At 57.1% G+C, this 20,763-nt stretch overlaps 1 protein-coding gene across 1 annotated transcript; it reads left to right on the top strand.

Annotated features, from left to right (window-relative positions):
• The first annotated feature begins 609 nt into the window (after nucleotides 1-609).
• NGFR (nerve growth factor receptor) lies at nucleotides 610-20,279 on the top strand. Its single transcript, XM_055258145.2, has 6 exons — nucleotides 610-800; nucleotides 7,366-7,507; nucleotides 11,582-11,941; nucleotides 15,708-15,960; nucleotides 17,190-17,350; nucleotides 18,003-20,279. The coding sequence occupies exons 1-6, from the start codon at nucleotides 735-737 to the stop codon at nucleotides 18,302-18,304; spliced, it is 1,284 nt and encodes a 427-aa protein (XP_055114120.2). The 5' UTR covers nucleotides 610-734; the 3' UTR covers nucleotides 18,305-20,279.
• The last annotated feature ends 484 nt before the right edge of the window (nucleotides 20,280-20,763 follow it).

Here is a 20,763-nt window from a genome sequence, read left to right as displayed (position 1 = left end):
TTCAAACCCCTCATTTGAGAATCAAATGATGTGGGAATGGACTCCACCTTGAATGTCGGTGGCCCAGGTCAGGCCGCCTGCGCCCCTCCCCTCCCCCTAGGCCTCTGCCCAGGGATCTCCCTCACTGGGAAGGGGAGGGGTGGGGATAGGGATGGAGGTGGGGTGATGGACTGAGATGAAGGGCAGGGAGGGCAAGCGGGCATTCTTACTGATAGGGGGCAGTTAGGGAGCAAGGCTCCAGGGAGAAGGTGAAGCCAGAGGCGGAGGAAGATGGGTAAGAGAGTGAACCCTGTGGCGGGCCGCAGCCGGAGAGGAACAGGAACCGCAGTGGGGACGCCCTGGTCCCTGGGCCCACAGCATCCGTGACGGACGCGCAGTAGCGCGGGCCGGGAACTGGGTACCAGGGCGGGATGGGTGAGAGGCTCTAAAGCACAAGGCAGGGAGAAGCGGCAGCGGGGTGCGGAAAACCGCACGCCTTCCCTTTGCCTCTGCTCCCCACCCCGAGGCGGCGGGGCGGGCGGGCGCGGTTCCGGGGGTGGGTGGGCGGGCTGGGCGGGGCGGAGGCGGGGCCGCAGCACTGGCTTCACCCAGCCTCTCCCGCCCGCAGCCAGAGCGAGCCGAGCCGCGGCCAGCTCCGGCGGGCGGGGGGGGCGCTGGAGTGCAGCGCAGCGCAGCCCCATCCGTCCGCAGAGCGGACCGAGCTGGAAGCCGAGGGCTGCCGCGGGAGGCGGGCGATGGGGGCAGGTGCCACCGGCCGCGCCATGGACGGGCCGCGCCTGCTGCTGTTGCTGCTTCTGGGGGTGAGTGTTAGCCGGAGGGGGTCCGCTCACTTTCCCGGGATCAGAACTCCGAGGAGAGCCGGGCGCCGCCACCAAGGAAACAGAACAGAGCGTTGGGGTCCCAGATGCTGAGGGTGGGTGGTGGGAAAGGAGCTCTGATGCCGGGACCACGAAGGAGGGTCTAGGGTTCCCGGAGCGCAGAGGCGACTCTCCAGGGTGGAGATGGGGGCAAGACCGGAGCACGGATGCCGGTCCTCAGGTACCGCAGGGGGCGGTGGGGGAGCTGGGAGGGGTCTTTCAGGAGGGGGCATGGGGCTCTCGGATGCCCAGGTTCTTCGGAAGAGGACACTCGAATGCCAGGATCCCGAAGGGACTTTCCCCTCAGCATCTCGGCCTCTGGAGAGTCGTGGGACAGAACCAAGGAGAGAGAAGGAGGGGGAACTGGACGGGGACTAGAGATGAGAGGGGCGAGCTGGGCTGGGGCGGGGAGCCCAGGACGACGGGATGGAACAATGGAGGAGGTCGGAGGGACTGGAGGCAGAGGGGACCTGGCAAGGACAATGGGGACCGGCCAGACAATGGGGGGGAGGGGCGTCGGAGGGAAAGGTTGGGGAGCGGGAGAGAGGTTCAGAAGTGGGTTAGGGAGGGCAGAAGAGGGGCGACGGCGAGGGCGGCAGAGAGATGGAAGCAAAAGGAAAGCAGACAGAGTGGAGCGCGGACCCTAAAGTGGTCCGGGTCCCGCCTGCCCGCTGAGGGACAGTGAGACGAGAAGAGAGAGCAGAGGCTTGGACATTTCCAGCGCCTGTCCCCGCGCTCCTGCTCGCGGCCTCTCCCAGTCCCGGAATTGGGGCTGCGGATCTAAGGCTGGGAGGGGAGTGCCCACTTCGCCGGGGCGAACCCGCTCCCGGGGTTCCCCCACGGCCGGCGGGCTCCTCCGACGCGCGTGTTCTCACGGCTTGAAGCAGCGCGGCGGATCGCGAGGGATGGAGCGGGTGTGCCCCTACCCAGGCTGGCGGTGGCTACGTCTCGGGGTGCAGAGCGCCCGGGCGCACTAGGCGGGGACCAGTCCTGGCCGCGCACAGCTCTGGCTGCGCAGGCGGGAGGCGGCAGGCAGGGGGCGCTGCGGGGCGAGGCAAGTGCAGTCCGCGGCTGCCTGCGAATCTGGGGCTGCGCGCGGCTCCCCTAGCCGCGCGACCCGAGCGCCGCGCCCACCGCGCTCCGTGGGCTCCCGCGCCTCGAAGGGTCGGGATCCGGTCTGAGCCTCTCCTGGCTCTCGGTGCAAGCCGCTGGGCACCTAAAGAGACGGGGGCGCCCGGACGCCTCGGATTCCGTCGCGCGGTGTCCCGAGCCACCGACTCAGCAAAGGTCGGCGGGTCCTCCGGGTGGTCCGACGAGATTGTCAGATGTGGCCTGCTGTATGGCCATGAACCGAATGCCCTGGAAGGTCTGGCAACGGAGGAGGCGTCTTCACTCTCCCTGCCAGCATCTTTCTTCCGAGCACTGCGCCCCAAATTCCGGCTTTACAGATACGGAGACTGAGGTTCTGAGAGTTTAAACGACTTGGCCAAGATCTCACAGCAAGTTGGGCCAAAGTCGTGGCTAGACTCCCCCGACCTGATTCCCAGCTCGGTACTCCCCCACCTTTTTAGGGGGCAGCCGCTGTCCCAGCTCGGGGTCACGGCTGCGTTTCCCAGCAGGGGCGGGGTTGACACTGTCCCCAGAGCCCGTCGCGGTAGAGCCTGCGGGTGAGGTGGGCAGAGATCCTGTCCGGGTGCGGGCCCCAGCCCGAAAGCTCAGCCCCAGTTCCCTGGAGCTGTCAGGACCTGTGGCTGCGTCCGGGGATTTGGGAGCTACCGCGGGCACGTCTGCTGACTAACGCCGCTGGTTAGAGACGCTGCTCAGACGCGGGTGGGCGAGCGTGGACCAGGAGAGCGGGGAGTAGGGACCGGATCCCAGAGGGGCGAGACTTGGGCTCCGGGTCTGGGCAGGAGCGAGGGTCCCCGCGCGAAGACCCAAGGAAGGAGGGGAGCTGGGCGTGGAGGACCTGGGCGCTTGGGAAGTTGTACCCCGACAGGAACCTGCCGTCTGCAGCCCCTGAGGCTCCCGCCTCCGCCTCGGCGCGCGGCTGCTCGGTCTGGGATGGCTGTGCGCGGTCCGAGTTTCTTCCAGTGCCGCGGTGAGAGAGGGCTGAAACCAGAGCGCGTCCCGGCGGGTCGGCTGGCGGGCCGGCTGGCGGGCCGCGCCGGTAATGGAGGCACTTTGTCATTCAGACGTTTGTAACCAGAGCCGCCGGGCTGGCTAATGCGCCTAATAGGGATGGAGCGAGGGCAGCAAATGGGCGTGCGTGAGCGGCCGGGCTGGGCTGGGGTGGATGGTGGATGGGGAGGCAGCTCCGCGGGGGACGGGCCCCCACCCCACTGTTCCAGTCCAGTCTGGCTCAAGCGCCTCGCTTCTTCCCTGGGGGACTGCGTGGAGAGGCGGGAATAATCGAATGTGCTGAGTTCCTACTACGTGCCTTGCACTTCCCTGGTAGTTTCTCTTGAATTATTTAATCCTTATAAGATCCTAGCAAGGTGAATTTAGTTATTCCCACTTAGCAGTTGAGGAAACAGAGCCTTCCAGACTTTCAGGCCCGAGACCAGGCTCCCCCAGTGAGTCAGTGGTGGCGTCTTTGTTGGAACCCAGGATGCTTGGCCTGGGATGTTCTCTTTCCTACATATGCCAGGCTCCCTCCCGCCCCCTACCTTCCATATCATGGAAGGAGTCGTGGCCCTGAGAGATTAAATCGTGCCCTATGCCTTTGGCCCCACACATTTAGATCTGAGCCCCTTCTCCACACGCAGAGCCCCTGCCCCCCTCAAGTCTCTATGCTACATTATCTTGGGTAATTAGCTCCTTTCCTCCCAACTCCTGCCCTATCCAAAGGGAGTGGGGGGTATGTGCCAGTGCCCCCCCTGGGTTTCCATCGACCTCAAAAGGCCCTCCAGGTGTCTGAAAACCTCTCCCATCCCATGGCGGTGACCACGGCCCCATTCACTTGAGCCCTTTGCTGAAGCTGTTGGTATGGCCAGGGCTGATTATACTGAAACATTCGTATGGTTTCAAATACTTTCAACTATTTTGCTATTTCTCTCTTTTCTCTAATTAAAAATAAAAATGAAAATTGTTAAAAGTCAATTCATCTAAGGATCCTTATACCTTAGTTCCTGGTAAGGCTTGAAATGGCCAAAACAAAAAGATTACAAGCGTTCTTAAAAATGAGATGAAATCATTCTGTCAAATGTGAAATGACTAAGTGTAACACATATACATTTCAGGGAAATTTATCTGTCATTCCTATAAATTAATCCTTTTGGATCTGATTTTGGAGCAATTAGCCTGAATGTTAGTCACCCCTTCCTACTTGGCTAAACTCTCCCCTCCTGCCTGGGGTCTCCTTAAGACGAGATCCTTCTTTGATAACTAACATTTATTAAATTCCTACTATAGACCAGATATATTTGCATAAATTATTTCACTTAATTCTCCCAGCAATCCTGGGCAGTAGACATTATCAACCCAATGTTTTAGGTGAGAAAAACTGAGGTTTAGGGAGATTAAGTAATTTATCCAAAGCAACATACTATTAAGAAGCAGATCTAGGATTTTACAACATAGGGAACATAAAACAAGGACAGGAAATGCATGGTTACTAATTATCTGGCCCCTACTCCAAATGCAAGTTTCAAGAGAAGAGAGAGGACCTCAGGCTGCAGCAGGGAGAACAGGCTTCTTGGCAGGGGCATTTGCACAAAGCCCCCACCCCACCCAAGACCACTGTAGACAGATCTCCTCAGCCATCCAGAGCCCAACTAACTGGAACACAGCCAATGGCCACAAAGTAGACCCTGGAGGACAGAAAAGAGGGGTCCCAAAGTACATAAATACCTTACTTACTTGTGTAATACTTACAGCAATCCTATGATGCAAGTACTGTCATCATTACCTAATTATGACCCAGGTCAAGTGTGGAGCCAGGATCCAGAGTGGCGCGAGAGCTCACAGATTGTACTCAGAGGCTTGCCTCCTCCTGGTTCAGATCCTATTTACATACCTTTATATTTTTTATTATTTTTATTTTTATTTTTTTTATTTTATTTTTTGAGACAGACTGTCACTCTGCCACCCAGGCTGGAGTGCAGTGGCAGGATCTCGACTCACTGCAACCTCTGCCTCCAGGGTTCAAGCGATTCTCCTGCCTCAGCCTCCTGAGTAGCTAAGACTACAGGCACCCGCCACCACGCCTGGCTAATTTTTTGTATTTTTAGTAGAGACAGGGTTTCACCATGTTAGGCAAGATGGTCTCGATCTCCTGACCTCGTAATTCCCCCACCTCGGCCTCCCAAAGTGCTGGGATTACAGGCGTAAGCTACCACGCCCAGCTGGCACATGCCTTTCTACCAAGGCGAGTTCCGCAGTTTCTGAAGATTCAATTAGACCTTAAATAGATTAGTGTGGTGGGGGAAGGGCTGCTTCAGGTCACACTCTGGTAGCAGCAAGAAGTGACAACTGATACCTTGACAGGAAGGGAGGAAACAGAAAAGCTATATTTAAAAAAAAAAAAGGTGACAGGAGAACTCAAAAAGACAAAAGTGTGGTAATTTGGGAAAAGAACACAAGAGTTTCCCTGCATTGCAGCCCAGAGTAATAGCTGGTGTAAATACAGAGTCCCTGAGTCATGGGAAGCCATGAAGGTTTGTTCCAGAGACAGGGAAGGGTGCAGCCACCATGGGGAAAAGGAAAAATGATGAGAGCAGCAAAGCCTGGCAGTCGGGAATCTCGGCTAACCAACAGTCGCTCTCCCAGAGTTCTGGTTAATTGAGGTCATACAGTATTTTCATGTATTTCAACTCCACGAGTGTATGCATTGCGTCCCTACTGCATGCCAGATACCACATCAGGCCCTGGGGCAATCCAGCTCCCTCGGGGAGCTGACAGTCCAGTGAGGGAGTCTATAAAGGTCAGGCCAGACAAAAGCAGAGAGAACTGGAGAACAGGCTGGATGTGTAACATGGCAGCCCCACCTAATCTGCGAGCAGTGGGTGCAACAGGACCACTTCCTCGAGGAAGTGACATTTAAGCAGAGCCCTAAAGGATGAAAAGAAATCAGAACAGGCCCTTCTGGAATCTTGCCTCTTGAGGGAAAGCCTGCATCTGGGACCCTGAGGCTCCTGGTCTGCAGATGTTCCCAGCACTGAGTGTGTTGCTGCCCGGGAGGAGGTGTGGCAACACCAAGGTTCCCCCTCCTCTGCTGCCTGTGCCTGTCCTGCTGGTCTCATGGGGACCACAGGCTCCCTCCTGGGTTGATCCAACCTGTTTATCCCCCTGACTCCTCTGTTTCCTTCCGCACCAAACCCTGATGAGACCTCAGGATATTTTAAAAGGCTGGAGGGAAAGGAGTGTCTTGGCCATGATCTGGCCAATGTGGAAGAAGCAGATTGCCCAAAACAAGCTTGTAAAGCTTCCCTCTGGTCCCACGACCCCAGAGCCCATACTTCTCAGCATCAAATGAGGGCTGCATGGTCTGGAGCCAGCAAAGCAGGCTTTGGAGTTTTATTAGACATTAAGTTTTTTTAAAGGAACAGAAATATAAAGCAAGCCTCCACCAGCCCCTCCCCCTGGGGAATCTGGTGTTAAATTGTTCCATCCATGAGCAAAGATGCTTCAGTGGCAGGAACCTGACTCCCCTTTCCCTTGGTTCCAGAGCTGTTCCCAGTGGCCACATGGGGAAGGGGAGGACTGGTGGCTGGAAATCAAACCGTGGCAGGGCAGGGCTACTGGGTGGTGAGCAGCCACTGTCCCATCATTGATAACAGTTCTCCTTTTCTCTCCATCTTGGTGCCAGGCTTTTGCCAAATGGCTGGTCTTTTGCCCTGGCACCAGGCTGTTGCCATCTCTGTAGAGAAATGAAGACTCAGAGGGAAAATGGGCAGGCAAGACCCCCATTGCAGAGTCAGGATTCAAACCCAAGATGCTGGCCCTCTCCTTTCTACTCTTGGGCATGGACATCTTCCATTTATTATTTAATATGTGGAATGAAGGACCTGGAGTAGGGCCCTGTTGGCCTTTGTTAGAAAAAGGCCCTCCTCTGGGTAGATGCAGCCCTGCAGGTGCAAAGCTTAGTGAATGGAGTTTGGGCTAGGTTTCAGCTCTACTTGTCCTGTTGGCTGGGAGCCCTGTGCAAGCTACAACCTGTCCAACCATTCATGACATCCCTGTTGGTAGGCCCTCCGCTGAGCCTCAGGCCACCTTCCCCAAGTGGTGTATCCTTGGGATTCCAGGAGTTGCTGTAACCCCAAGATGAACTTTGCAGAAGGTCAGCAGCTGAAGCTCTGACCTCACACCCCCAGCAGCCTGCACGGGCACACTGTCCCTCACTTGCCTTTCCCCTGTCAGCTTTGATGTGCCTGATGCCTCCCTGGTGAGCTCATCCCAGCCCAGGTGGTTCTAATAGAAGGCAGCGGGAGGGGGGTGTTTGATTCCCCGGAAGAATCCCCCCACCCAGCTTTCTCTTGCCAGTCTGACCCTCTGATCTCCCTCCATCCAGGTGTCCCTTGGAGGTGCCAAGGAGGCATGCCCCACAGGCCTGTACACACACAGCGGCGAGTGCTGCAAAGCCTGCAACTTGGGCGAGGGTGTGGCCCAGCCTTGTGGAGCCAACCAGACCGTGTGTGAGCCCTGCCTGGACAGTGAGTAGAGGGTGGCGGGCAGGAGGAGGGGAGAAGAATGGTGGGGAGGAGAGGGGTGAAAGGGAGGGTCGCTGGGGAGGAGCATGCCCAGTAGAGGCCCTATAAGTGGGCAGGGTCCCCTGCCTACCACTGTAAGGTCACCAGAAGTGGGTCTGACCCAGTGTAGGAGGCGCTTCTCCCAGATGCGAGAAGCTGAGAATGGAGAAGGGAAGCGTGCAGAGGGAGGAGGGGAACCCTATGAGGGATCTCCAAGGGGTGCCCATTCCCAGCTCTGGAGAAGGCAGAGGCCTGGTAGAAGAGTGTGGCTGGGCAGGGAGGAGTAGCTGATGCTAAGACCAGCTAAAAATATCATCTGCACTGCAAAATCAATGGCTGCCACTTATCCCCGGTGTGTTTGGGGGAAGGGAGAGGAGGATCAAATCCTGGCTGCCCTGAAGGCTGACCTTGGGGGATCCTGGGGATGTGGCTGCTCCTCCCCACAGGCCAGCTCTTCTTCAGCTTTGACCAGGAAGCAGAGTTTTCCCAAGGCAGCAGGGATGGGGGTCAGAGCGCCATGAAGACGTCCTTACTGTGGGGTGACAGAGGGGAGGGGAGACAGGAAGCTGTGCCTATTCCTGCCTGGGATTCCTTCCTTCCTTCCTTCCTTCCTTCCTTCCTTCCTTCCTTCCTTCCTTCCTTCCTTCCTCCCTCCCTCCCTCCCTCTTTCTTTCGACAGAGTTTTGCTCTGTTGCCCAGGTTGGGAGTGCAATGGCATGATCTCAACTCACTGCAACCTCCACCTCCTTGTTTCAAGTGATTCTCATGCCTCAGCCTCCTGAGTAGCTGGGACTACAGGTGCATGCCACCATGCCTGGCTAATTCTTGTATTTTTAGTAGAGATGGGGTTTTACCATGTGGACCAGGCTGGTCTCAAACTTCTGGCCTCAAGTGATCCACCTGCCTCAGCCTCCCAAAGTGTTGGGATTAGAGGCGTGAGCTACCGTGCTCGACTCTGGCTGGGATTTCTTTCAGGAGGGGAGAGAATCTCATCTTCCTGGGCTGGTGGGTCTGGGCCCCTTGGCCCCAGTCTTGTGTCCAGGGTCTGAATCCCCTTATGCTTTTGAGTCAGGAGTCTCGGTCCCTGATAGGTGCCCCCAGTCCTCAGTTGCTGCCTTTGGGCCATGGGCTCCCTGCCCTTTTCCTGACTCCCTGCCTTCTACCTGGCACTTGATGTCCACCTGGAGGGCTCGAGGCAACCACATTCAGATTATTCTTTAATCCGGCTGGGAATAAGGGGATAGAGCTGGGGCCTCTGAACCCACCTGCGGACCTAGTGTTACCTCTGGATGTCCCCCCTGAGTCTATGTGTCCTTCAGGCAACCCCAACTCTTGGTGTTCCCCAGACAGACTGTTTTCCCATCTCTGTGCTTGTGGATCCTGTAACCCCATTCCCCAGCCAAGAGATGCCTGGGCGTATGTGTGGAGGTGGGACATCCTCCAATGCCTTTGCCATCTTGCTGTCTGGCCACCTGCTCTGGCCCTGGCCTAACAGGGTTTCCATTCCAGGGCGGGGGTGGCCAACCATCAGCTATCCCAGAACCTCCAAATCTGCCTCTCTCGCTTCCTAGACTCCAGCCCAGGGCTCTCCTCCCGGGACCTAAATGATGGGAACCCTTTCCCTTCAGTCAAAGGACCTTCAGCAGGAGGTGGGGTGGACACCAGGAGAGGGAAGTTCCAGAATCTCTGGAAGGGAAGGGAGGCAGGCAGAGAGGTGGCTTTGAGAATCCTCCCTTCCACTTCCTCCCTCCCCTCCATTTTCCCCTCCTTCCCTGTCTCCGCCTCCTCCACCTCCAGCTGCTTTAACAGGCTGCATTTACAAGCCCACTTTATGGGATGGAGACCCCAGCGGACTTTCCCTCTATCCTTAAATCGTTTCCACAAGGAAACCTATTAAGTCCCTGCCTTCATTCTCTGCCAAAAAAGACCACATTTTTCACACCACCTAAAACCCTCTCCCAGGAGTTTTCTGCTAATTTTCTGTGTTTTGCCATGAGCAGGCTTCTCCTCTTCCCCTCATGTGTGACTAGACTCACCCTCTGTCACATGCCAGCCAGCCAGGACCCTCTTGTTTGTATAGCTCAGACATCCTGCCTTGGCTGTTTGTGTTTGGACGTTCTTTCTGCTGTCTGACCATATGCCTACCACCAAAGTTCACTGTCCTCATCGCTGTCCACCCCCATGGGGCCCAGTCTTTATAGGATCCCAACTACGTGCCAAGGCTTTACGGCTGAATTTCATTTATTCCTCACTACAACCCTGTGACTGCAGATATTGCTCCTTATTTTTACAGAGAAAGAAAAAGCTCAGAGAGGTTAAGCAAAACACCCAAAGTCACACAGCTAATAAGCTATGGAAGTGGATTTTGAATCCAGATCTGCCTGCTCCTAGGAAAAGGGACACAGGGTTCCTCTGTCAGAATTGACTTGAAACTGAAGTCTCCCTCCAGGCCTTTCTTCCTGGGTCTTTTCTTCTCTCCTCTACCCTTTTTCTTTTCTTCTTCTTCTTTTTTTTTTTTTTTTTTTTTTTTTTGACAGCGTCTCACTCTGTCACCCAGGCTGGAGTGCACTGGTGCAATCTTGGCTCACTGTAACCTCTGCCTCCCATGCTCAAGCAATCCTCCCACCTCAGCTTCCCGAGTAGCTGGCATTACAGATGTGCACCAATACACTCAGCTAATTTTTGTATTTTTTGTAGAGATGGGGTTTTGCCATGTTGGCCAGGCTGGTCTTGAACTCCTGGCCTCAAGTGATCTGCTCGCCTTGGCGTCCCAAAGTGCTGGGATTACAGGAGTGAGCCACCACGCCCAGCCTTTGTCCCCAGTTCTGCCCCTTTCACTTCTCTCTGGCTTTTCCTTCTTTGCCCCCCCATCCCCCCACCACACCCCCCAAGCCAGTGACCCCTTGCTCCATCTTGTCTCTGATGCCTTTGAATAATGTTGAGACCCCCCCAACAGGCCTCAGTTTCCCCCCAGTGGCGCTTTAGCCTTTCTGCCCCTGCTTCCACATTCTGAACAATCTGTCCTTCCCTGGTTCTCAGGTTCCTAAATCTATGCTCTTCCTGTCCTTGGAGCAATGATAGGTCCTGCCAGATCCAGGGTGGCACAGAGTTCTCCACCCAAGGCTGGAAGGGGTGAAGAAGATCTGGCCCTGCTCCTTCCCCTCCCTGTACAAGGAGGCAAGGACCCTGGCATGCCCGGCCTCCTCCTCATTTTGGAGTGCACATCCACTAATTAAGAAAACATGAGTGAAGAATGAGCTTGGACATCTCCCTTGCGTGCTTGCTGAAAGGGCAGAGGACGCATGTGCAGATCTCAAAAGGGTGATCATATACAGTTGTGCAGCTTGTGTACTGCTCAACAATATCCATCTGAGAGAGTGAGTGTGGGCTAAGAGCCAGCTCTCTAGCTTCAGTGGCTCCTGCCTCACCTGAGCCCTCTTGCCTGCAGGTCCGTCCCAACCCTCAGGATCCAAGCCCTTCAGCAGCGTGGGGGTAGCGCCATGGGTAGGAAATTCTGCTGTCTAACCCCGGTCACTCCCATTCAGGCTGCATCTGAGCCCACACCTGTGTGGAGAGGAACTGAAGGCAGATGAGGCAGGAGGCTCCCTAGGGGAAGGCCTACCTTGCCTGGACTGGGTTAGCAGCCCAGCTCTGGCCCACGGGGAGGGCTGGGTGGGAACCATGTTCAGATTATTCCTTAATCACGCTGGGAACATAGTACACGCCTGGGAACTCTCAAAGAGAATTTGCCAAGAAATTTACCGGCACCAGCTGGGTTATGCCGGAAAGCCTCCCGGCCGGCCAGTGCTTCTGGAGCCTGGAGGATGCGGCTCCGGGCCTCCTCCCCCTTTCCCAGTTGGCTGCCACCAACTTTCACAGGCTAGGGGTCAGGGTCCCTTGAAAGAGGGTGGGAGCCGATGAGAAGACTGAAGGAGGAAGTCAGCGTCCTGGCGGGCAATGGGGGAGGGAGAGACTCCAGCTCCTGCGTCCCGGGTGCCCAAAGAGCAGACGACTAAATCTGGTGTCCGTTGCGCTCAGGCGTGACGTTCTCCGACGTGGTGAGCGCAACCGAGCCGTGCAAGCCGTGCACCGAGTGCGTGGGGCTTCAGAGCATGTCGGCGCCGTGCGTGGAGGCCGACGACGCCGTGTGCCGCTGCGCCTACGGCTACTACCAGGACGAGACGACTGGGCGCTGCGAGGCGTGCCGCGTGTGCGAGGCGGGCTCGGGCCTCGTGTTCTCGTGCCAGGACAAGCAGAACACCGTGTGCGAGGAGTGCCCCGACGGCACGTATTCCGACGAGGCCAACCACGTGGACCCGTGCCTGCCCTGCACCGTATGCGAGGACACCGAGCGCCAGCTCCGCGAGTGCACACGCTGGGCGGACGCCGAGTGCGAGGGTGAGCGCGATTCGGGGGGGCGGGGGGAGTAGGGGGTGAGGGGGTGGGCTGGGGGCATAAGGAAGGGCGCCCTCTGGAGGTCGACAAGGACCCTGCCTGGCCTGCTGGTGCAGCTTCATGACCTTGAGGCAGCGTGCACCTTCCCTGAGCTTCAGTCCTTTCCTGGTAACCTAAGGGAGGAGGTCGTTCCCGATCCTGTCTCACCAAAGAAACCCTCTCTCTGTTTCCTTCTTTGGGCTGTTTGGAAAGTGGGCGTTCTCAGCGTCCCAGGCCGCGGGTACTACATTGTAACTCATCCTCCGGGACTCATTTATCTGTGGCTTCCCGCTAGTGATTAGATGAACAGCAAGCAGCTCGAAGGTGGCCACTACCCCCAGGGCACAGAACGGGAGGGGTCTGATCCATGAGGCAGGCTTTCTGCACTGGAAGAGCAGCGTGAGGACCCTCAGGAGCTGGGACCCTTTGACTCTAAGCCCTGGTCTAGGTCCATGGTGGGTCTTGGCTTTGGGACCTGAAATGGAACCCACCCTGTCCTTATCTGACGTTAGGGAGTCCACTCCTGTCTCTGGGCCTCAGTTTCCTCACTGGTCATATGGTTGCCAGGGTTGTTGTGGGTTAGGGAACACAGTGGGGCTGGCCCGCTTCAGCTTGCCCTGTCCAGGGGAGGGGTCAACTGTGTTCTGCAGTTGAGTGAAGGATGAGGGGCATGCAGGGAACACTAAGGAGGGGCTCTGTGGAAGAAGAAGGAGGGGAGGGGCAGACCTGGGGCTCAAAAGCCCGGGGACAAGGCAGTGCATGCTCGTGGCTATCAGCTCCAGGGATGGATGGGAGCTGGGCGTGCCCACCTTAGCCAGCCACAGGCCCCAAGAAGATGGGGTGGTTCTTGGGATGGGAGAAGGAAGCCCCATGGGAGCCAGGGCAGAGCTGTTTTGGTCTCTGGTTGGTGACGTCCGTCTCAGGGGAGAAGGGTGGGCTTTTCCACTTCGGGAGAGGCTGGCAGTGCCTTTACATCCTGTCCATCATCCTGTGGCCATGCACACATTGAGCTATTTCCCTTTTGAGACCTAACCTGCATCCTCAGGTTGCCTTTACCCTGAGCAGGCAATACAGCACCTCCTTCGGCGAGCCCCCAGTTTGATGGGAGAGATAGCCTTCACCCAGTCTAATGAGACAGACATGGTCCCAGCACTTAGTCCCCAGCTGAAGGAGAGATAGCTCTCACTTTAGAGATCCCCCATTCTGATGGAGGCAGCAGAGCTTCTGCCTCAGTCAGCACCCAGATCTCCTGCCCCTGGGGACCCTCCAGTCTGATAGGGTCTCCAACAACCCACACCTGCCTTCCAAGTTCTGCCATCTCTGGCTTTAGGAGCTCAGGATGGGGAGGGCTGTTACGCTGGGCTAAGGCCAGCTTGAGCTCAAAGCTTCCTGCCTTGGAGAAGGAATGAGGAGTAGGATGTGGTGGTTCTGGTGGCAATTGCCCTGGGCCAGGAGACAGGCAAGTGGCATCAGGCGCTAGGCAGAGCACAGGGAGGGTTTCAGCAGCCAGGCATCAGGCAAGCGGGCAGCTCATTTCTGTAGGCAAGTCCAGACCAGCCAGCTGGGGGCGGGGCGGGGGGACTTAGGGGCACTGCTAGAGCAAAGAAAGGTGGTGGCTGCGGGAGGAGCAGGCTTTGTCTTTTGGGGCATTCACAGATTCCTCTCAGATACCAGCCCACTTTCGCAGCCACCCTGAAGGAGGAGGGTGCTCCTGAGGGAGTGTTCATCCCGACCCCTGTTCCCCTTTCAGCTTCAGGCTCTGAAGGGTTAAATGTCAGCTCTGGGACAAGAGACCATTTCAGGAAATGGAATTTGATTCTTGGATTGGTTGCCCCCTCCCCTCCAGCGTACCATACTTTCCCCAGCATTTACTTACGTTTCAGGTGTCAACATGGTGACTCACCCACCCTCAGGGCAGAAGGGCTCCCCACTGCCCCAGTGAAATTCGGTTTGAATAGGGGTAACCTGGTCCCTCCATCCAGCCCGGAAATGGCTGTCAGGACCTGCCAAGGGCTTAGTAGGTTGGAATGCTAGTGGACATGGCCACGTCTGGATCTCATCCCCCCGCCCCCCTCAGAGGGGGTTGGAGAGATGAGGGCAGCTCCCCGAGAGTCAGTGCTGCCTCCGGTCTGGCCATGCCTTGCTACCCTCCTATCCCTCCCCTACTGTGCTCTGATCTTGGTGACAGTCTCATTCATGGGCACCCGGACACGCATACTCCTTCACCCTCTGGCTTGGGGTCAGTCTGAGCTGAGCTGTGTCTCCAGCCTCTGGACTTGGGCTGCCCCCCAGCTTGCCTAGTCCCCTGGCAGAGCAAGAGAAGACCCTCCCCAGTCCAGTGCTCCACCTGGCGCTGCCAGAAGACAGGGCTCTGTCTTCACTCCCTCTGGCCCCTCCCAGGACTGAGACGGGGAAGGGTGGGATGTGTGACAGATGGCAGCCCCTCACCGCCGGCAGCCAGATGGATTCTAGATTCACATCTGGGGGCTTTGCCCCTCAGAAGGTGCTGAAAACGGGCCTTTGAAGCATTTTCATCTTGAGTAGAAGAGGCCAGAAGACGGGTGGCAGCTTCCACTCCTGCTTGGGTGGGCAAAGTGGGGGCTGGGTGGGCAGAGCTGGGAGCAAGGTACCCTCCCCTTCACCCCATTGGCATGTCCTGCCTGCTTTCCCTCCCTGCCCCAGGTGTGGAAAGCGAGGCGGGATGGGGTAGGCAACTTCGCCCAGACAAGTATCCCCAGGCCGTCCAGAGCCCACAACCCCTAGCACTGCCCCTGACTGTGTGGCAGAATGGAAAATCCCACCCACTGGTGCCAGGAAGGGCTGGGTCCCCTGCCAGGGAGGCTGGCAATGCCCAGCTAGCATGAGAGGGTCTAGGTGGGTGGCAAGTCACAGTCTCCCCCCACCGGCTGAGGCATTGAGCTGGACCTGCCTCATGGGCCCCCTCTTCACTGGCTCTCTGCTTCCTGACCAAGGAGGGTTGGGGCTACCTGATGCTGTCATCTCTGGGTGGCAGGATCAGGCTAGGTGGGAGCCAGGCAAGACAGGAAACAGAGGCTGGCCACTGTCCAAGGGCTGGCTGGAGGGAGACAATCCAGCTGCCCCCGCACCCCTCCTCTCCACCCAAGCCGAGAGCCTAAGACATGAGGTCAAAAAGTCGGGGAGTGCTCTCAGGGAGGTGGTGTGGGGGAAGCACCTCTCTGACCAGACCTGTGTACACTCTTCTTTCCTTAGGACAGGGGTGACTGGGGTCATCTAGGACAAGCTGGGGCCAGAGAGACATTTCCCGGAGTGATTCCAGCTCAAGGCCTCCCTGTGGTCAGGCTTCTTTGTGTGTTTGCTCCCAGATAGTCCTCTCTAGGTACTCAGGGAGGTGGAATAGAATTCCAGGACCATAGCCCCAGATGGAAGGGAGCTTAGAGACTGTTTCTCTTAATAGCCCCATTAGATAGATAAGGAAATCGAGGTTCTGAGAGAAAAGGGGGCTGGCCCAGAGTCACCCAGCAAGTCAGTGGCGAAGCTGAAGGAGATGCAGCTCGGTGGGCCCGCAGGCCTTGCTCTTTAGTGTCATGACGTCATGCACGCAATCCCAGCCCCCACGCTGTGCATAACATCTAGGCACAAGAGCACCTGGAGCCAGGGTGGGGGACACAGGAAGAACACTGCAGTGGGTTAGAGCTAAAAGGGAGGGGTGGGGGAAGTGGGTCCTCATTCCTGTGGCCTTTTCTCCCAGAGATCCCTGGCCGTTGGATTACACGGTCCACACCCCCAGAGGGCTCGGACAGCACAGCCCCCAGCACCCAGGAGCCTGAGGCACCTCCAGAACAAGACCTCATAGCCAGCACGGTGGCAGATGTGGTGACCACAGTGATGGGCAGCTCCCAGCCCGTGGTGACCCGAGGCACCGCTGACAACCTCATCCCTGTCTATTGCTCCATCCTAGCTGCTGTGGTTGTGGGCCTTGTGGCCTACATAGCCTTCAAGAGGTAAGAGAGGGCACGGTGGCGACAGAGAGGGGAGATGTTTACCCTCAAGGAAGACTTTGCTGTGACCTTGACCCGAAAACATACACACCCTTTTAACTCAACCCCAAACCAAGGTCATCCTCACCCATCATCCGCCGCCCCACTCCAGGGTGCAGCAGGTCAGCAGGAGGTGAGGGGAGAGGATCCACCTGTCCTGTCCTGTCCTCTCCTGCCCTGTCCTGGCTCCAGCCCCTCCCACTCCCATGCCGCACCACTCCCTGACTCCCCACCCCCAACTGCTTGTGTCCTCATCCCCCAACCTCCTTCACCCCACAGTCAGCTGCATGTGCATATGTCTCTTCCCCTTCCCTTGTCACACTGGGAATGCTGTGGCACCCACATCCAGGAATCCAGGATGTGTGTGAACTCCCAGAAGGCATTTTAAAGCTTTAAATGCATTTTCCATTCTTTCTAAAAAAAAAAAAAAAAAAAAAAAAAGCATCAAAGTAACACGTGTGTGTTTAGGAAAATGCAAACAAGACCAATGTCTCTCAAAGCAAAAAGTGAAAGCCTCCTTTTATCTCCCCAAATCCTGCTCCTCTCTTTATTGGAATCTGTTTGAAATGGCTCCTTCCCAACTATTTTCTGTGTGTCTTTTTTATAAACATGTACATAAACCTTTTATAATTACATGTAAACACGGAGGGCTTTTTAGGCATCAGTGAGATCACATTGTACATATTCTATAGCTTACTTTTTTCACTGAATCTCCCTCAGGAGACCTTTCCTCAGGAATGTAGATTAGCTGATCATTTGTAACCACTCATTCAATAGTATGGATGGATGGTAATTTATTTAGCTAGTCCCCTATTGATGGACATTTGTTTTTTTTCCAGTTTTTTGTTATTGCTTATAATTGCAAAGGAAATCCTTGTATATATCACTGCCCACATGTGGGAGTATTTTAGAAGGATAGATTGGGAGAAGGAGTTCCTGAGCAGTCACTTTTGCTGCACTGCTCATTCCGGGAACATTTACTGAACACTTACAGAGGGCGCCTCTGCCCTCATGGAGCTTTCGGGGTAGGTGGGGGGCAGATGTGCAAAGAGGAGCCTTAGATGCTGGGGTGGCGGTTATAGTTGGGCACCCACCATGCCCCTGGCCCTCGCACAGCAGAGCACAGACACCTCAGCTGCATCGGCCACTACGGCCCCTTGCCCCCTGAGACCTGGCCTGTCCTCTGGCTCCAGGTGGAACAGCTGCAAGCAGAACAAGCAAGGAGCCAACAGCCGGCCAGTGAACCAGACGCCCCCACCAGAGGGAGAAAAACTCCATAGCGACAGTGGCATCTCCGTGGACAGCCAGAGCCTGCATGACCAGCAGCCCCACACGCAGACAGCCTCGGGCCAGGGTGAGCAGGGGCCCACTGGGGAGCTGAGGTGGAGCTGAGGCTGAGGAAACAGAAGCGATTAAGATTAGACTCAAAGAAGGACTGTGGGGGGAGGCAGGGCTGGCTCAGCGGTGCCCCGTAGATGGATGGAGAGGCTGGCCGAGGGGAATGGGAGGGAGAGGTCCTCTCTAGAGGAAGGACTTGGGAAATGGAGGCTTTTACAAGTTGGAGCATCCAGACTCATCAAGCTAATTGTCCCCCCTGGGGGCTAATTACAGCCCAAAGTAGCTGCAATTAGCCTCCTGCCCTGGACTTCTGGGGAACAAGTAGTTAAGTGTGTACCCTAATTAGTGGCCCATAGCCCAGCTCCGGGACACTTGCTGTAGTTGCCTGGAACTGAGAAGCCCTGTCTCCTCTTCTGCCATGATTAATTGCTGGGGGGGAAGAGAGGAGGGATGGGGGTAGGGATTGGGCTGGAGTGACAGGAGGAAGGGACAACGAGTCCCGCCAGGTGCCTTCACTTCCTGGTGCCCCACCCTGGACCTTGTCTTGGCCCCAGGCCTCCAGATGGGGAGGAGCACTGCCTCGGTCCTTCTTGGGTCTCACCCCAGTGCCCACTGTTGGGGAAAGGAGTGCAGGGGTAGGACCTGACTCTCCTCTGGGTTCTCTGCAGCCCTCAAGGGTGACGGAGGCCTCTACAGCAGCCTGCCCCCAGCCAAGCGGGAGGAGGTGGAGAAGCTTCTCAACGGCTCTGCGGGGGACACCTGGCGGCACCTGGCGGGCGAGCTGGGCTACCAGCCCGAGCACATAGACTCCTTTACCCATGAGGCCTGCCCCGTTCGCGCCCTGCTTGCAAGCTGGGCCACCCAGGACAGCGCCACACTGGACGCCCTCCTGGCCGCCCTGCGCCGCATCCAGCGAGCCGACCTCGTGGAGAGTCTGTGCAGTGAGTCCACTGCCACATCCCCGGTGTGAGGCCAACCGGGAGCCCCCGCCCCGCCCCACATTCCGACAACCAATGCTCCAGCCAACCCCTGTGGAGCCCACACACCCACCCTTTGTGGGGGGCCCACCTGGCAGAACTGAGCTCCTCTGGGCAGGACCTCAGAGTCCAGGCCCCAAAACCACAGCCCTGTCGGTGCAGCCTGTGTGGCCCCTTCACTTCTGACCACACTTCCTGTCCAGAGAGAGAAGTGCCCCTGCTGCCTCCCCCACCCTGCCCCTGCCCCGTCACCGTCTCAGGCCGCCTGCCCCCTTCTCCCACACTGCTAGGTGGGCCAGCCCCTCCCACCACAGCAGGTGTCATATCTGGGGGGCCGACACCAGGGATGGTACTATCGGGAAGTGACAAGGCCCCAGAGACTCAGAGGGAGGAATGGACGAACCAGAGCCATGGACTCTACACTGTGAACTTGGGGAACAAGGGTAGCATCCCAGTGGCCTCAACCCTCCCTTGGCCCCTCTCGCCCCCCACCCCAGCCTAAGATGAAGAGGACTAGAGGCCTGTCAGAGCTGGGAGGGGGTTTCGAAGCTCAGCCCACCCCCCTCATTTTGCATATAGGTCAGTGAGGCCCAGAGAGAGGCCGTGACTCGCCCAAAGCCAGACAGCAACGGGGAGGCCAAGTGCAGGCTGGCACCGCCTTCTCTAAATGAGGCGCCTCAGGTTTGCCTGAGGGCAAGGGGAGGGTGGCAGGTGACCTTCTGGGAAATGGCTGGAAGCCAAGTCAGCTTTGCCTTCCACACTGTCTTCAGACCCCCACCCCTTCCCCACTGCCTGCCCACCCGTGGAGATGGGATGCTTGCCCAGGCCTGGTCCATGATGGAGTCAGGTTTGGGGTTTGTGGAAAGGGTGCTGCCTCCCTCTGCCTGTCCCTATCAGGCATGCCCGTGTGACATCAGTGGCATGGCTCCAGTCTGCTGCCCTTCATCCCGGCATGGACCTGGAGCTAACACTGGCCCCTAGAATCAGCCTAGGAGTCAGGGACCAAGGACCCCTCACCTTGCAACACACAGACGCACACACACACACAGGAGGAGAAATCTCACTCTTCTCCATGAGTTCTTTCTCTTGGGCTGAGACCGGATCCTGCCCGGGGCAGCTGCCAGAGAAGTATCGGAGGGAATTGAGGTCTGCTCGGCCGTCTTCACTCGCCCCCGGGTTTGGCGGGCCAAGGACTGCCGAGGCTGGAGCTGGCGTCTGTCTTCAAGGGCTTACACGTGGAGGAATGCTCCCCCCTCCTCCCCTTCCCTGCAAGCACGGGGTTGGCTGGGCCCAGAAGGCTGCGATGAAGAAAAGCGGGCCAGTGTGGGAATGCGGCAAGAAGGAACTGTGACCCGTGGGGATTTCTCCCAGCTCTAGACAACCCTGCAAAGGACTGTTTTTTCCTGAGCTTGGCCAGAAGGGGGCCATGAGGCCTCAGTGGATTTTCCACCCCCTCCCTGGCCTGTTCTGTTTTGCCTGAAGTTGGAATGAGTGTGGCTCCCATCTATTTAGCATGACAAGCCCCAGGCAGGCTGTGCGCTGACAGCCACCGCTCCCCAGCCCAGGGTTCCCCCAGCCCTGTGGAAGGGACTAGGAGCATTGTAGTAAATGGCAATTCTTTGACCTCAACCTGTGATGAGGGGAGGAAACTCACCTGCTGGCCCCTCACCTGGGCACCTGGGGAGTGGGACAGTCTGAGTGTATTTATTTTCCTCCCCAGCAGGTGAGGAGGGGTTTGGGGGCTTGCAAGTATGTTTTAGCATGTGTTTGGTTCTGGGGCCCCTTTTTACTCCCCTTGGGCTGAGATGGAACCCTTTTGGCCCCCCAGCTGGGGGCCATGAGCTCCAGACCCCCAGCAACCCTCCTGTCACCTCCCCTCCTTGCCTCCTGTGTAATCATTTCTTGGGCCCTCCTGAAACTTACACATAAAACGTAAGTGATGAACATTAAATAGCAAAGAAAGAAAAATAGTACAAAGAGATTTTCTGGAAATACACATGGTCTGAATTGTTTGGGATTGGGTGAGTGGCAGGGACCCAGGTATAATTTCCAATTCAGTCAATTCCTGCCCTCTTTCTCCCCCCACACCAAAAGGGGAAGTTTTAACAGAAATCCAGTAAGTTCCCATGTGTCACTATGGGGTGGGGTGGGGAAGGAGAAGGGCCCTTTGCTCCCAGATCTTGGAGAGGGAAAGTGAAAATGGCCACGCAGGAAGCTGGCCAGCTGTGAACTTGACCAGATGTCAGAAGTGAAACTGACCACAGGCGAGTCAGAGGCTTGCCAGGAGGGCCAGGTCACAACCCCACAGCTCCCCGCCACCCACATGGCCTGGGAGACACACACACACATACACACCACAGAGAGAGAGAGAGAATCTGGCTCCAGATGGCCTAGCAGGAGGCATTAGGCAGGCCTGGCCTGAAGTTAGGCAGGCAGGCCCCTCCCTTGTAGC

This window comes from Symphalangus syndactylus, chromosome 20 (assembly GCF_028878055.3).
Source record: "Symphalangus syndactylus isolate Jambi chromosome 20, NHGRI_mSymSyn1-v2.1_pri, whole genome shotgun sequence".
NCBI classification, from domain to species: Eukaryota; Metazoa; Chordata; class Mammalia; order Primates; family Hylobatidae; genus Symphalangus; species Symphalangus syndactylus.
The sequence above is the reverse complement of the archived record's forward strand: the minus strand, read 5'-3'. Positions and strand labels throughout refer to the sequence as shown.